We start from the raw sequence: 15336 nt of genomic DNA on the forward strand, positions 1-15336 counted from the left end.
GAAGGGACTTTCTTCCCGGACCAGAAAATAACCGTTGGGGATGTTGAAATGCCTATCGTTATCCTTGGGGACCCAGCCTACCCCTTAATGCCATGGCTCATGAAGCCGTACACAGGCAGCCTGGACAGGAGTCAGGACCTGTTCATCTATAGGCTGAGCAAGTGCCGAATGGTGGTGGAATGTGCATTTGGACGTTTAAAGACTGGCGCAGTTTACTGACTCGGATAGACCTCAGCGAAGCCAATATTCCAATTGTTATTGCTGCTTGCTGTGCGCTCCACAATATCTGTGAGAGTAAGGGGGAGACATTTATGGCGGGGTGGAGGTTGAGGCAAATCGCCTGGCCGCTGATTACGCGCAGCCAGACACCAGGGTGGTTAGCAGAGTACAGCAGGGCGCGGTGCGCATCAGAGAAGCTTTGAAAACCAGTTTTGTGACTGGCCAGGCTACGGTGTGAAACTTCTGTTTGTTTCTCCTGGATGAACCCTCCCACCCCCGGTTCACTCTACTTCCCTGTAAGCTAACCACCCTCCCCTCCCCCCCTTCGAGCACCGCTTGCAGAGGCAATAAAGTCATTTTTACTTCACATTCATGAATTCTTTATTAATTCATCACACAACTAGGGGGATAACTGCCAAGGTAGCCCGGGAGGGGTGGGGGAGGAGGGAAGGAAAAGGATACACTGCACTTTAAAACTTTAACACTTATTGAAGGCCAGCCTTCTGATGCTTGGGCAATCATCTGGGGTGGAGTGGCTGGGTGGCCGGAGGCCCCCCCACCGTGTTTCTTGGGCATCTGGGTGAGGAGGGCTGTTGGTTACACAGGGGCTGTAGCGGCGGTCTCTGCTTCTGCAGCCTTTCCTGCAGCTCGACCATACGCTGGAGCATTTCAGTTTGATGCTCCAGCAGCCGGAGCATCGACTCTTGCCTTCTGTCAGCAAGCTGACGCCACCTATCCTCTTCAGCCCGCCACCTCCCCTCTCGTTCATATTGTGCTTTTTTGCACTCTGACATTGACTGCCTCCACGCATTCTGCTGTGCTCTGTCAGCATGGGAGGACATCTGGAGCTCCGAGAACATATCATCCCGAGTCCGCCGTTTTCTCCTTCTAATCTTCACTAGCCTCTGCGAAGGAGAAACATTTGCAGCTGGTGGAGGAGAAGGGAGAGGTGGTTAAAAAAGACATTTTAGAGAACAATGGGTACACTCTTTCACGTTAAATTTTGCTGTTCACATTACACAGCACATGTGCTTTCGTTACAAGGTCGCATTTTTCCTCTTATATTGAGGGCCTGCCGGTTTGGTGTGAGAGATCACTCACGCAGTGCCAGGCAACAGAATTCAGCTTGCAGGCAGCCATAAGCCACAGTCTTTTGGCTTTTTTAACCTTCATAACATGTGGGAATGGTTTCAAACAGCAGCGCCCTCATTTCCCATACCAAGGACCCGTTGGGTTGGCCATTTAAAATGGGTTTGCAATGTAAAAGGAGGGGCTGCGGTTTCCGGGTTAACATGCAGCACAAACCCAACTACCCCCTCCCCCCCCCACACACACACCCAATTCTCTGGGATGATCACTTCACCCCTCCCCCCCACCACGTGGCTAACAGCGGGGAACATTTCTGTTCAGCCGAGCAGGAACGGGCACCTCTGAATGTCCCCTTAATAAAATCACCCCATTTCAACCAGGTGACCGTGAATGATATCACTCTCCTGAGGATAACAAAGAGAGATAAGGAATGGATGTTGTCTGCATGCCAGCAAACACCGGGACCATACGCTGCCATGCTTTGTTATGCAATGATTCCAGACTACGTGCTACTGGCCTGGTGTGGTAAAGTGTCCTACCATGGCGGATGGGATAAGGCAGCCCTCCCCAGAAACCTTTTGCAAAGGCTTTGGGAGTACATGAAGGAGAGCTTTCTGGAGATGTCCCTGGAGGATTTCCGCTCCATCCCCATACACGTTAACAGACTTTTCCAGTAGCTGTACTGGCCGCGATTGCCAGGGCAAATTAATCATTAATCATTAAACACGCTTGCTTTTAAACCATGTGTAATATTTACAAAGGTACACTCACCAGAGGTCCCTTGTGTGCCCCCTCAGGGTCTGGGAGCACGCCTTGGGTGAGTTCGGGGGTTACTGGTTCCAGGTCCAGGGTGATAAACATATCCTGGCTGTTGGGGAAACCAGTTTCTCTGCTTCTTTGCTGTGGAGCTATCTTCATTGTCTTCATCATCATCATCTTCCGCGTACCCCGAACCCGCTTCCCTGTTGCGTGATTCTCCATTGATGGAGTCAAAGCACATGGCTGGGGTAGTGGTGGCTGCACCCCCTAGAATGGCATGCAGCTCCGCGTAGAAGCGGCATGTTTGCGGCTCTGCCCCGGACCTTCCGTTTGCCTCTCTGGCTTTGTGGTAGGCTTGCCTTAGCTCCTTAATTTTCACGCGGCACTGCTGTGCGTCCCTGTTATGGCCTCTGTCCTTCATGGCCTTTGAGACTTGTTCTAATATTTTGCCATTTCGTTTACTGCTACGGAGTTCAGCTAGCACAGATTCATCTCCCCATATGGCGAGCAGATCCCGTACCTCCCGTTCGGTCCATGCTGGAGCTCTTTTGCGATCCTGGGACTCCATCATAGTTACCTGTACTGATGAGCTCTGCGTGGTCACCTGTGCTCTCCACACTGGGCAAACAGGAAATGAAATTCAAAAGTTGGCGGGGCTTTTCCTGTCTACCTGGTCAGTGCATCTGAGTTGAGAGCGCTGTCCAGAGCGTTCACAATGAAGCACTGTGGGATAGCTCCCGGAGGTCAATAACGTCGAATTCCGTCCACACTACCCCAAATCCGACCCGCAAAGGCCCATTTTAGCACTAATCCCCTCGGAGGTGAAGTAAAGAAACTGGTTTAAAGGGCCCTTTAAGTCAAAAAAAAGGGCTTCGTCGTGTGGATGTGTCCAGGCTTAATTCGATTTAACGCTGCTAAAGTCGACCTAAACTCGTAGTGTAGACCAGGTCTAAGATAAGTCACACTAGCAGGAGGTGGGAGAAAGAGATAGGTAGGAGAGTGAGAGGCTGAAGAAGGAAAACTAGTCTGAACAGCACTTAGTGGGAAGGGCAAAACTGCCATTCAAGCAGGAGTTTTTAGTCCTTTTAGCCACTTCAGACTCACTTTGTAGCCCAAAAGCCAAATGGCAGCTTGGTCAATAAGCAAAGTATATAAATTAAAAATGAGTTGAAAGTGGCTGTTGGGTCATAAGCTACTGCTGAAAGGGCAAGTCAAAACAACACAGGAACCTTGAGAGAAAAAAAGGTTAGAAATGTATAATTTTCCATACTGTTATCACTTATCCTTTTTATAGGCACAACTTCTCATAGTAGAAGGATGTTATATAAACCCACAATGTTTTTTTTTCAAAACATTTTCTTAAATGAACCAAAATTAGCCACCCTAGGATATGCATTAGTAGATTAACAGTGCACTTCTTGTGCAGTTGAAGGCATTTTGCCCCAGGTCTTACAATGTATCTAGGTGGTTTAAACAGTCTACCACCACCTCAATAAACCAGGCCAGGGTATGCAACTGAATACATGCCAAGACTTTGCCTAAAAAAGGTATTTTAATTCCTTTTAAAGTCAGTTCCTCTCCTTGCTTACATGTCAAGACCTAAACTGAGGGTAGCTTGCTGCAGTTGATAGCACAAACACCCAAGCAGCACAAGGACTAACCCAACTTCTACTTTTGGTGTTAGTAATGCCATCAAGTGTTTCAAAAGAAACAAAAAGTCCTGAATTTAGGCCTGCACAAAATACAGTATTTTTCATTCACCTTGTGCATCTCTCCACTTACATGTAATTCCAGATTAACAATTTCATGCCATATTAGTAAAAGAAAGCATTTGCATTAAGCAAGAGCAAACATTTTTTGTTTTTTAAACCAGACACTTGTATTTCCAGTTCATTCATTTACCCTCAATCTGTAGATGCTAAGAGATCATTAATCCATCAGACTACTTTCTATTCTCTGTCACACTGGAAGATGTGAAAGATACTGATTTTTACTGGCGTGCTTAGTGTAAAAATGTATCCCTCATGCACAAAAGAAAGCAGTAACATGGACAGCCCATTACTTGAAGAGAAGGATCTATCTTCAGAAACAGGCACATGCAAAAGCAACATGTACACTGTCTATTACACAAATTACAGCAACAGTGAACTAGCTGTTCACTATTCACTAACCTCAACTCTAGAGATCGCCCCGTCTGCTGGCTAAGTAGACTGCATAAAAGTCTTTCTCTGGATCTACTTGTCTGCCCCTTGGCTCAGCCTTGGCTCTGTAGTTGCCGTTCAGGAGTAACAAATAGCAACTAGCAGATCAGAGGCCAAGAAACAACTTTACACACACACACACACACACACACACACACTCACTATGTTTACTATCCATGTGAGTGTAATCTACTTAGCAGTGAAAGAATGGTAAAGGCAATTTTAAAAGTGTCCTGTGTCCATTGAGGGTGGGGGGAAAATCACAATTGGCTTTAGAAGATAGCTAGAGAAAGGATTTTACAGCAAATGTAATCCTTTGGAAAAGTGCTGAATTACTGGAAGTGAAAGCTCCATTTATCCACAAAAAATATACAGTAGAAATGGAAGCTTCCCCATATTATCTTGATAATGTACTTAAACTTAATTCCAGAGGGACTAATTTTAAGGCTCACAGAATAGTTTTGTCTCCATGACTATGCAGTTTTTGACCCCTCTGTCCAGAGTGCAAAGAGGGCTGTCAGTTACAGTTAAGTGAGGACAAACACCTACTACATATTGGACTGAAACCACACACTCTCTGCACAGTCAGGCATTAAGAACTATGAACAGGGACTGGATTCTCTCCAGTGACCTAGATGTAAAAAGATCTGAATCCTATTACTAATGTTCTAAGCCAAGTGGATCTCACTCACCTACAAGAATTGGACAGCTCTATCAATAATTATTTAGTCTAAACGAAGATTTGAAATTTTTACTGGACTCCTTCCACCAAGGCTGATGATATAAAAAATAGGGAAAGAACACCCACCAAGGAGGTCCAGAAATAACATCCAATCCTCACACTGCTAAGAAAAAGAAGACACTGAGATTCTCCTCATGGGGCTATCCTTGGACCCTGCTCAAAGCACCTTCTTTTGGATCAGCCTCCCCTCCTATTCCTTCTGGCTCCCAAAAGACATTATTTCAGACAACAAAAGACTCTTGGTTCTCCCTTCCACACACCCAGAGCATCTCATCCACAACTCTTCTTCCCTCAGCCCCACAACTACAGTGAGGAATAGAACTTTACTATTACTTGCCTCAATCTGTTTTGGATCCTCCTCCCCTGTGAACAGCTCTTGTGCCTGCCTTAGACACTGCTTTCAGAGTAGCAGCCGTGTTAGTCTGTATCCTCAAAAATAACAGGAGTACTGAAGCTTTCCTAAGCAGCAGCACTGACAATGTAGCTTACCGGCATAGTGGGGGATTGTAGATGTGATGTATCTTGATTTTAATAAGGCTTTTGACACAGTCCCACATACTCATAAGCCAACTATGGAAATGTATTACATTTGAAATTACTATAAGGTGGGTGTGAAATTGATTGACTGATCGTACTCAACGAGTAATTATCAAGAGGTTGGTGTGAAACTAGACAGGCTGTATGTAGTGGGGTTCAGCAAACATCAGTCCTGGGTCTGATGCTATTCAATAATTTGATAAATGACTTGGATAATGGGGGGAGAGTATGCTTATAAAATCTGTGGATGACACCAGCCTGAGAGGGTTGCAAGCACTTTGGAGGACAGGATTAGAATTCAAAACTACCTTGAGAAATTGGAGAATTGGTCTGAATTCAACAAGATGAAATTCAATAAAGACAAGTGCAATGTACTACATTTAGGAGGGGGGAAAATGTACAATTACAAAATGGGGTTAGGCAGTTGTACTTCTGAAAAGGGTTAAAGTGGATCACAAATTGAACATGAGTCAAAAATGTGATGCTGTTGTGAAAAAGGCTAATATCACTATGGGGTATATTAACAGTAGTATTGTATGTAAGAAAAGGGAAGTAATTGTCCTGCTCTGCTCAGCGCTGGTGAGGCCTCAGCCAGAATACTTTGTCCAGTTTTGGGTGCCACACTTTAAGATGTGGACAAACTGGAGAGAGTCTAGAGAAGAGCTACAAAAATAATACAAGATTTAGAAAACCTGACCCGTGAGGAAAGGTTAAAGAAACTGGATATGTTTAATCTAGAGAAAAAAAGACTGAGGGGGGACCTGATAAGTCTTCAAATATGTTAAGGTCTGTTACAAAGATGATGGTGATCAATTGTTCTCCATGTCCACTGAAGGTAGGACAAGAAGTAATGGGCCTAATCTTCAGCAAAGGAAATTTAGGTTAGATATTAGGATAAACCTTGTAACTATTAAGGATAGTTAAAAACTGGGTGAGGCTTCTAAGGGAGGTTGCAGAATCCCCATCACTGAAGGCTTCTACAAACAGATTGGACAAACACCTGTCAGGGATGGTCTAGGTTTACTTGGCCCTGCCTTAGAGCAGGGAACAGGACAAGATGACCTCTCAGGGTCCCTTCCAGCCCTACGTTTCTATGATGTTAGTTTCTCTGCTCCCCCCATAGTTCTGAATAACAGTAATGAAACTGACCAGAGTCTTGTTAAATTTTACTGGTTGCTATCCCAGAAAACTTTGAGCAGGAGACACCCCAAAGTTGCCTCCCTGCTTGCTCAAGAAAACAGCAATAAAAACAGTTAATATTTGGAAAGATATCTAAAGCAATTACTCCCCTCCCCTTAACTAGGAATTATCCATTTTGGCAGAATTTACGTGAGGCGAGAAGGGGAGGAAAGTGCATATACAACTCAAGCAGATTTTTGAACACCCTGAAAGAAGGGTAATAAAGTCACATACTTCAGATTATAAACTGACTAGTTGAAAGGGTCAGAAACAAGTCCCTAACTCTAAGAACAACTGGCTAGCTGCATTGTGCTTTGGAGGCTAAGATTAAAATTCAAAATGATCTGGACAAACTGGAGAAATGGTCTGATTGAATTTCATCCTATTTACTTAAGGACAAATGCGAAGTACTCCACTTAGGAAGGAACAATCAGTTGCACTCACACAAAATGGGAAATGACTGCCTAGGAAGGAGTACTGCGGAAAGGGATCTGGGGGTCATTGTGGACCATAAGCTCAAATATCAGTCAACAGTGTAACGTTGTGGCAAAAAAAAGCAAACATCATTCTGGGATGTATTAGCAGGAGTGTTGTAAGCAAGACATGAGAAGTAATTCTTCCGCTCTACTCTGTGCTGATTAGGCCTCAACTGGAGTATTGTGTCCAGTTCTGGATGCCACATTTCAGGAAGGATGTGGACAAATTAGAGAGAGTCCAGAGAAGAGCAACAAAAATGATTAAAGGTCTAGAAAACATGACCTATGAGGGAAGATTGAAAAAACTGGGTTTGTTTAGTCTGGAAAAGAGAAGACTGAGAGGGGACATGATAGCAGTTTTCAAGTACGTAAAAGGTTGTTACAAGGAGGAGGAAAAAAATCTTCTTAACCTCTGAGGATAGGACAAGAAGCAATGGGCTTAAATTGCAGCAAGGGAGGTTTAGGTTGGACATTAGCAAAAACTTCCTGTCAGGGTGGTTAAGCACTAGAATAAATGGCCTAGAAAGGTTGTGGAATCTCCATCACTGGAGAGGAATGGTCTACTCATGAGTGCAGGGAACTTGACTAGATGACCTCTCAAGGTCCCAACCAGTTCTATGATTGTGGTGGTTATTTTTGACTTCTTCTGAACGTTAGGGCCACCACTATAAATAGAATACTGGACCACGGGTCTGATCCAGTTAACAAATCTAATGTTCTTACCCTAATTCAGAAGTTCTTTAATAATGCCCCAGACTTCAGATGACCAGCTGAAAGATCCTTGAGTGTGTTATTGCCTCCCCTTTCCCTGCCTATGGAGCTTCTTTGGGGAAATTATTTTTTTCTTTGATCTCCAGCTTTCTCTGCAGCATTATTTTTGGGAGAAATTGAATGTCTTACTACAATTTAATGACACTTAATAAAGTCTAACTAAAAACCAGGCACTCATTTTCAAGGAATATAGAAAAAAGTAGGAAAAAGCAACCCCTTGGCTTTTAGACAATACAATTGTTGGGCTACAAAATTTATACCGTATAAAGAATAACATTTTGAAAGTTCACTTTAAAAAATAAATACACCCTCTTTCTATCTGGGGAGGTATTTACATTGTGAATGTACTTGTTTACAATGTGTTGTCTCCCAGAAAAGTTGGGAGACAAACTATATTAGTATTACAGCAAAGATGGGGGGCCCCATTAAGAATAGGCCTGTATAGCCCCATAGAAGCTTCTGCAAAGTTCACAGATGGTCAGATCAAGAGTTTCTATTTGGACCCAACTATACTCCCTACACAAGGAGAAAAGGAGAGTAGAAACACATCCTCATGAAAGGGCAATTAAAGTGAGCAAACAATACGGAAAACTTAGCTAGAAGATTAGTAGTAAAACAACTTCTAGGATACTTGTCACTTCCTTTCAGTATGAGGTACTAAGTCAGAAAAAAACAACTCTCAGGCCAGCCACCAATCTCATCTATAGCGTGCCCTCTTTAGAGCAGAAATCTAAAACCCCAACACCTGAAATGGACATAACCCTCTTGCCAGCTCCCGCGGCAGGAAAGAAATCACCGTCTTTCCTTTGAGGTACTGGATCTGCTCTCTCCAACTGGCTGAATCTCAGAGCTGGGGGAAACCAGGCTCCTCCCAAAAGGAAGAAAAGAGACTTCGTTGTTTGACTTGAGATCAAGGCTCCCAGGGTGACAGAGGAGCGACACCCCCCGGGGCACAGGGACACACACCGCGTACAGCCCACCCCCACCGACTCGGTTCCCGCTGGCCCCCCACCCGCGCTCTGCCAGCCGGGACTCGCTCCCCCCTGGACGCTGCACCAGGAAACAAGGGGCCACGACCAGCCACGGCCACCGAGGAGCAACAAACAAACAAGCAAACAACGGCCGGTCCCGGGCAGGGGAACCGGGCTCCCAGCACATGGCAGAGCACGCAGTGGAGACAGGACCCCCGAGGAGCCGGGGGAGAGGGGCCGGGCTCGCGGGCTCCCCCCCACACACGCACCAGTTCCCCCGCCTCGCCTCCCCGCTCAGCGGTAACAACTTCGGGGCAGCTTCCACCCCCTGCCCGCATGCGGGGGGCGGGGAGGGACCTGCAGCGGCCGCGCGACTCACCCCCAGATGACATAGTTGGTCTTGACGTTCTTGGGCCAGGAGAACTCGCCGAAGATCACCTCGTCCCCCTTCACCACGATCTCCTTCTTCTGCGTGTTGTACTGCCGCAACACGCTCAGCACGTCCGCCATCTTCGCGCCGGGCCGCCACCGCTCCGCCCGGCCCGGCCCGCTCGGCCCCCACAGCCAGCCGCGCGAGGACCCCGCCGCCAGCCGCTAGGGCCCCGCCGGGCTGCCCTTGCCGAACGCCTGAGCGCTGCCGCCTGGGGAAGCCGCCCACGCCGCCTGCCTCACCTATGTGCCCCTCGCCGCCTCTGCCTCATCTCCGTGCTTCTGCCCCCCTCACCCCAGTCCGCCTGGCTAGGGTGGCCGTATATGTCCGGTTTTGGCCACGACAGTCCCCTTTTTTAAGCCCTGTCCCGGATGTCCTGACTTTTTTGGCCAAACTGGGCCCTGGTCCCGTCTCCTCTTGCCAGTTGCAAGTTGCTCTGACCAGTGAAGAGCAAATGGCACGTCCAGTTTTGCCAGACTAATGGGTTGCGCCCCCTTACGGGGGGGGGGGGGGACGGAGGGGTGTGTGGGGCGGCGGCGGGGCTCGGGCTGTCAGCCCTGGGCGGTGCGGGGCTCAGGCCGCCTGGGGCTCGGGCAGTCAGTCAGTCCCATCCACAGTCCTGGGCAGCGCAAGGCTTGGGCAGTCAGCCCGGAGTGGCGTGGGGCTCGTGTGAACAGTTCCAGGTGGCGTGGGGCTCGGGCAGTCAGCCCAGAGCAGGGTGGAGATTGGGTGGTCAACCCCAGTCTTGGGTAGTACAGGGTTCAGGTGAGTAGCAACACCAGGTGTCTTGGGACAGCCCCGGGTCGGGGGCTCAGGCAAGCAGTGATGGCAGGCAGCTCAGGCCAGCCCCACACGGTGTCCGATTTTACTTTGGTAAATATGGTCACCCTACCCCTGTCTCTAACCCCCCCACCCCGAGTGCTGCCCTCCCTCTGCCCCTTCCCCTCCCTCCTGCCTTTCATCCTCGGTATTGCCAACCCCAAATGTTCACAGATCATGAGTTGGGCTCGCCAAAAATCCTGAGCTTGGCTTTAAAATCACGAGATTATGTAAGAAATAATAGATTTTATTTGCCTTCTACTTTTTGAGCCTTTAGAATGCATTGTGGTCACTTTTGAAGCTTTCTTCACAGCCACAAGGGCTATAAAACTTACATTTTCTTTAAGAATGAAGGCTGGAATCATCACATATCCACTTGACTCCAGAAGCTGGGGTTTTAAGGAGAACAGTAATTATCATGAGACTCATGACAAAATCATGAGAGATGACAATACTGCACTCAGCCCCACAGGCCTGGGTAGGGTTACCACCTTTGAAATGTACAAAAATGGTACTCCACCACAAGGCAAGGCTGCCACAACCCCAGCCACAAGGCCACTCTGCAACCCATCTCCCTTCAACAGCCACTTATAATATGCAGAGAGATAACACATATAGATAAGATTGATAATATCATTGATAACAAATAGGCATTTGTTTTAGCAGCACACTTTGCCAGCCAGCCTTTGTAGTCTGTTTCATTTAGCCAGTTCTCTGAATGTGCAGTTTCTGATGCAAGCTTTTTTTTCAGAGGTGCAGTAGAATCACACGCACCATCACCCTGATCTTCCATTATTTAATATGCCTTGCACATCTCCTCACTCTTACCTTCTTGTGTGACTAAAACCCCCTTTCACACACATGAGTGGTGTGCTTGTGTGTTGGTGGGCAGACAGCTGCTGTATTTTCAACAGTTTTGATCGATTATTGCTTAAACTGTAGAAGTGGGAACACTGCAACATCTTTAGCTGGACACAGAAACTTTTAGTATTAGATATCTCAGTGTATTGTGATAATAATACAAATCTTTAGATCCACATAAACTGGCAGATTAAATTGTTTTTCTGGTAACTGGCAAATCCACTAAAAAACTGGCAAGGCTGGTCAAATACCAGCTAGGTGGTAACCCTTGGCCTGCATGAGGGGAGCAGCCATTCTTGCCTGGCCCTGCAGCCTGGGGGCCAGTCTTGGGTTTACACAAGGTTACTCTTAGTCTGTCCAGCCAGGCACCAGCCAGCACCAAGCTGTAAGCCCAGCTGCCGAATGAATCAATTACTCAGGTCTACACTATAAGAGCTACAGCAGCACAGCTATGATGCTGTAAATATGCTGCTGTAGCGCCATACTGTAGACATACACTACAGCAGCAGCAGTTTTCCCATTGCTGTAGTATCTCCACTTCCCCGAGTGATGTTGACAGAAGCATTCTTCCATTGAGCTAGCTGTGTCTACATCTGGGGATTAGGCTGGCATAGCTGCAGCACTCAGAGGTGTGGATTTTTTCCCACCCAAGTACCAGGGCTAGTCAACCTAAATTTAAATTAAATTTAAATTAAGTGTAGACCAGGCTTCACTCCAGTAAAGGGAAGTAATTCACTTAGCTAGCAAATTACTGGTCCATTCCATTCAGTAGAGGGCAATAGTGCACATACTCAAGCCATTCTATAGAAAGTACCACATAGTTCACAAATACGGTTACATAAATTTGGATTGGGTAAGGTCTCACTGGGTTGACAATCTGGAACATTTTCTACAACCTATCATCTCATAGTCAATTGTTCAAACCATTATCCAACTTCAGAAAGTAAGCTTTCATTTTAAATAAATTAGTGGCTTGATTTTCAAAGCACCTGTGCCTCCCATTGACGTTTATGGAAGCTGTGGGTGCTCATCACTTTGAAATAAGACAAAATTATCTAGACTTTATAGTTGAGAAGAGATCCTTCAAAATGTGAACCAATGTCTACATGAGTCTTCAGTGCTACAAAGAGCACCAAACAATCTCTGAGGCCTTGTCTACACTACAGGGGAAATTCGATCTAAGCTACACAATTTGAGTTACTTTAACGTAACTCAAATCGACGTAGCTTAGATCTACTTACCGCAGGGTCCATGCTATGCGATGTCGACAGGAGACGCTCTCCCATTGACTCCCATCTTCTCAACATGGTGGAATACAGGAGTCGACGGGAGAGCAATCTGAGGTTGATTTAGTGGGTCTTCACTAGATCCGCTAAATTGACTGCTGATGCATCGATCGCCACTTGTTAATCCCCCGGTAAGTGTAGACAAACCCTGAAAGATGTGAACTGCCCCATGCATCGTGACTGTGTAATATTACTGGGCATTACCAGATGGCATAATTACAGTTTTACAAATTCTGTTAAACTGCTAAGGGCTGTATTATATTCTGAAGAAATGCTGATGGTTAACTATGATGTAGTTCTTTTTACTGGGAGTTGTGCATGTTAGACAAGATTTTCAAAAGTGACTAATAATTTGGGGTATATCATCTGAGAGACTCCAGAAAGAGGCCTGATTTTCAGAGCATGGCACTCAACAAATTCTGAAAAAAATCAGGCCCCTTTAAGGCATCTCAAGCTGGGCACCCAAAAACTGAGTTTCTTAAAATCACTAGTCGCTTTTTAAAATCTTGGCCATTACCAATAAAGTTGGTTCTTTCTGATGTAGTCTATCTGACTGGAATCACCATATGTAATAAGGTATTGCTGCTTAGACGATGGCAGTGTTCCAATAAATCCTTTGATTTATGTAAGCAAGTATTACAAAATCCACACAAGCAAGCAAAACTGCATGGTGTCAAAACCTTGTGAGAAACTTAATGGTAATTTAATGTCAATATTGCTCTTTCACTATTGATCCAAGATGGATGATCATATGCTAGTTTACACAATCTACTGAGCAGCATCTCATTTATGCATCACGAATCTGTAGTTGGGGCTGTGAATAGAGCCTGGTGTAGCATACATTCCGTTAACTATATTGTTATACTACAACAACCTACATTGCTTTTTTTTTTTTTTTAATTGTTGTTCACAATGACTGAACTATTAGTTTGCTAGTTATAGTGCTTAATGCGATGTCCCAGTGTTAGAACCACTTTGGGAGACAAGTACAAATGCTATTGGAATCACTACATTTTTCCAAGCACTGATCCTGGATTAGAGATTGTGGTGTATTGACAACTGCATTAAAATTATGATCTGTCACTTTAAATGCTCAGGGAGGTTTCCTGGTCCTGCTTGCAGATGAAAGAGCTCTGTAAGTAAGTGTATGATCTGGGCAAAGCAGACTCAATTTGAAGACAACCAGCCTAGAAAGAAGAGTAAGGTGAGATGAGTTGTGCCTCTCTGTTTTAAGGAGCTACCTTCTTTCTCTCTGTGTGTGTTTTGGGGTTCTTGTGTATTATTCTGAATTATAAGAAATAAAATGGTGTAATGTTGCAACTGTAGGGACTGGGCTGTGGGTAGTCAGGTCTAAGGGTTAGAGTCAGGAGTCTGGAACCAGAGCTGGGGTCAGCGTCAGGTGCCAAGCCAAAGGTCAGAACCGAAGTCAGAGTCGAGTCAAGCCGAGTCAGTGTCAGGGGTAGGGCGTAGAAGTAGGGACCTGGAGCCAGGCAGGAAACAGGAACTGGGAGCAGACGGGGGTCTGGAACAAGGAGGGCAGGTACAGTAAGGGAGGCAGGAAACAGGAGTCAGACAAGTAGGTAGGGTCTGTAGTAGTAGCCAGCCAGGAATTCATCGAATCGCTCAGACAACTTCCTGTACTTCTTTCTGGCTTAAGTAGTGCGTCCCAGCCAATTGGTGGGGCTGGACATCTCCCCCAGTCAGAAGCTTCTTGGATGAGACTCTTTGTGAACTAAAGCTTTTTAGCCCCCCCCTTCTCCAGTCATTTGGTGAGCTCCAGTGGCCATAGTCTGAGCACTGCCTGGGGACTTGTGGACCCATGTTCAAGGCTTACCATCCTCCACAACAACCTTCCAGCGAGAGTAGCTTATGCTTTTATCTAACTTGTGTATGTATGGCATAAATGTAACAGAGATCAGAAAAAAATGCTTTGAGACCTGGATAGAAGGCGAAAAGTGGGACAAATTTGGGGCTTCATAGGTGCCGACTCCGTGGGTGCTCCGGGGCTGGAGCACCCAGGGGCAAAAATTAGCGGGTGCTCGGCACCCACTGGCAGCCAAGCTCCCCCCGCCCCCACCTCACCTCCTCCCCACCTCCCAATCATGTCGCGTCCCAGCTCCTGCTCCTCCCTCCCAGCGCTTCCCGCCCCTTGCTGCCTAACAGCTGTTTGGTGGCGCTTAGGACTTTCCTGGAGGGAGAGGGAGGAGCGGGGATGCAGCGCGCTCAGGGGAGGAGGCGGAGAAGGAGCGGGGACTTGGGTGAAGGGTTTGGAATAGGGGCAGGGCGAGGGCGGTGCAGGGGTGGGAAGAGGCGGGACGGGGTGGGGCCAGGGAAGGTGGGGGGAGGTCGAGCACCCACCAGGCAGAGGGGAAGTCGGCGCCTATGTGGGGCTTAGCAAGCTTGGCACTGTCCCTTTAAAATTAAAGGTGGCATCAATAATAATAAAACACATCACAACTAATGCTGTACAAAACAAAATGCTAAAACGTCAAATACCACAGCATCATTATACTAGTGGGAGAAGGATTAATATTTATTTTCTCTTGGTATCTGGAAACATACCATAATGACAACAGTAACAAAACAAAACAAGCAAACATTGCAATCATGTATTTACTGCCACTACTTAAAAAAAAAATCATGTTACCATGTTTCACTTGTTACACTGGGTTTGCATCTTGGGGAAATTAAACAGTTGAAGTGGTAGCAGATCTCCTCTGGCACATTTACACCTCTACCCCGATATAATGCGACCCGATATAACACGAATTCAGATATAACACGGTAAAGCAGTGCTCCGGGGGGGCGGTGCTGCGCACTCCAGTGGATCAAAGCAAGTTCGATATAACGCGGTTTCACCTATAACGCGGTAAGATTTTTTTGGCTCCCGAGGACAGCGTTATATCGAGGTAGAGGTGTATCTGTTTTCTCATGATTGCAGAGTACAATTTCTTCCATTCAAGTCTATACATACTGGAAATCCTTTATGTTTTAGA

The 15336-nt window shown here is 46.3% G+C and overlaps 1 protein-coding gene across 1 annotated transcript in view; it reads right to left on the reverse strand.

Moving 5' to 3' along the window:
- Positions 1 to 9476, reverse strand: part of CDC73 (cell division cycle 73) — a 194808-nt gene extending 185332 nt beyond the window's left edge. The window contains exon 1 of the mRNA XM_065408934.1: positions 9324 to 9476. Within this exon, the coding sequence (XP_065265006.1) occupies positions 9324 to 9454 (131 nt within the window). The 5' untranslated portion in view covers positions 9455 to 9476. The remainder of the gene's footprint in view (positions 1 to 9323) is intronic.
- Positions 9477 to 15336: the final 5860 nt, after the last annotated feature.

Source organism: Emys orbicularis, chromosome 8, assembly GCF_028017835.1.
Source record: "Emys orbicularis isolate rEmyOrb1 chromosome 8, rEmyOrb1.hap1, whole genome shotgun sequence".
Classification (NCBI taxonomy): Eukaryota; Metazoa; Chordata; order Testudines; family Emydidae; genus Emys; species Emys orbicularis.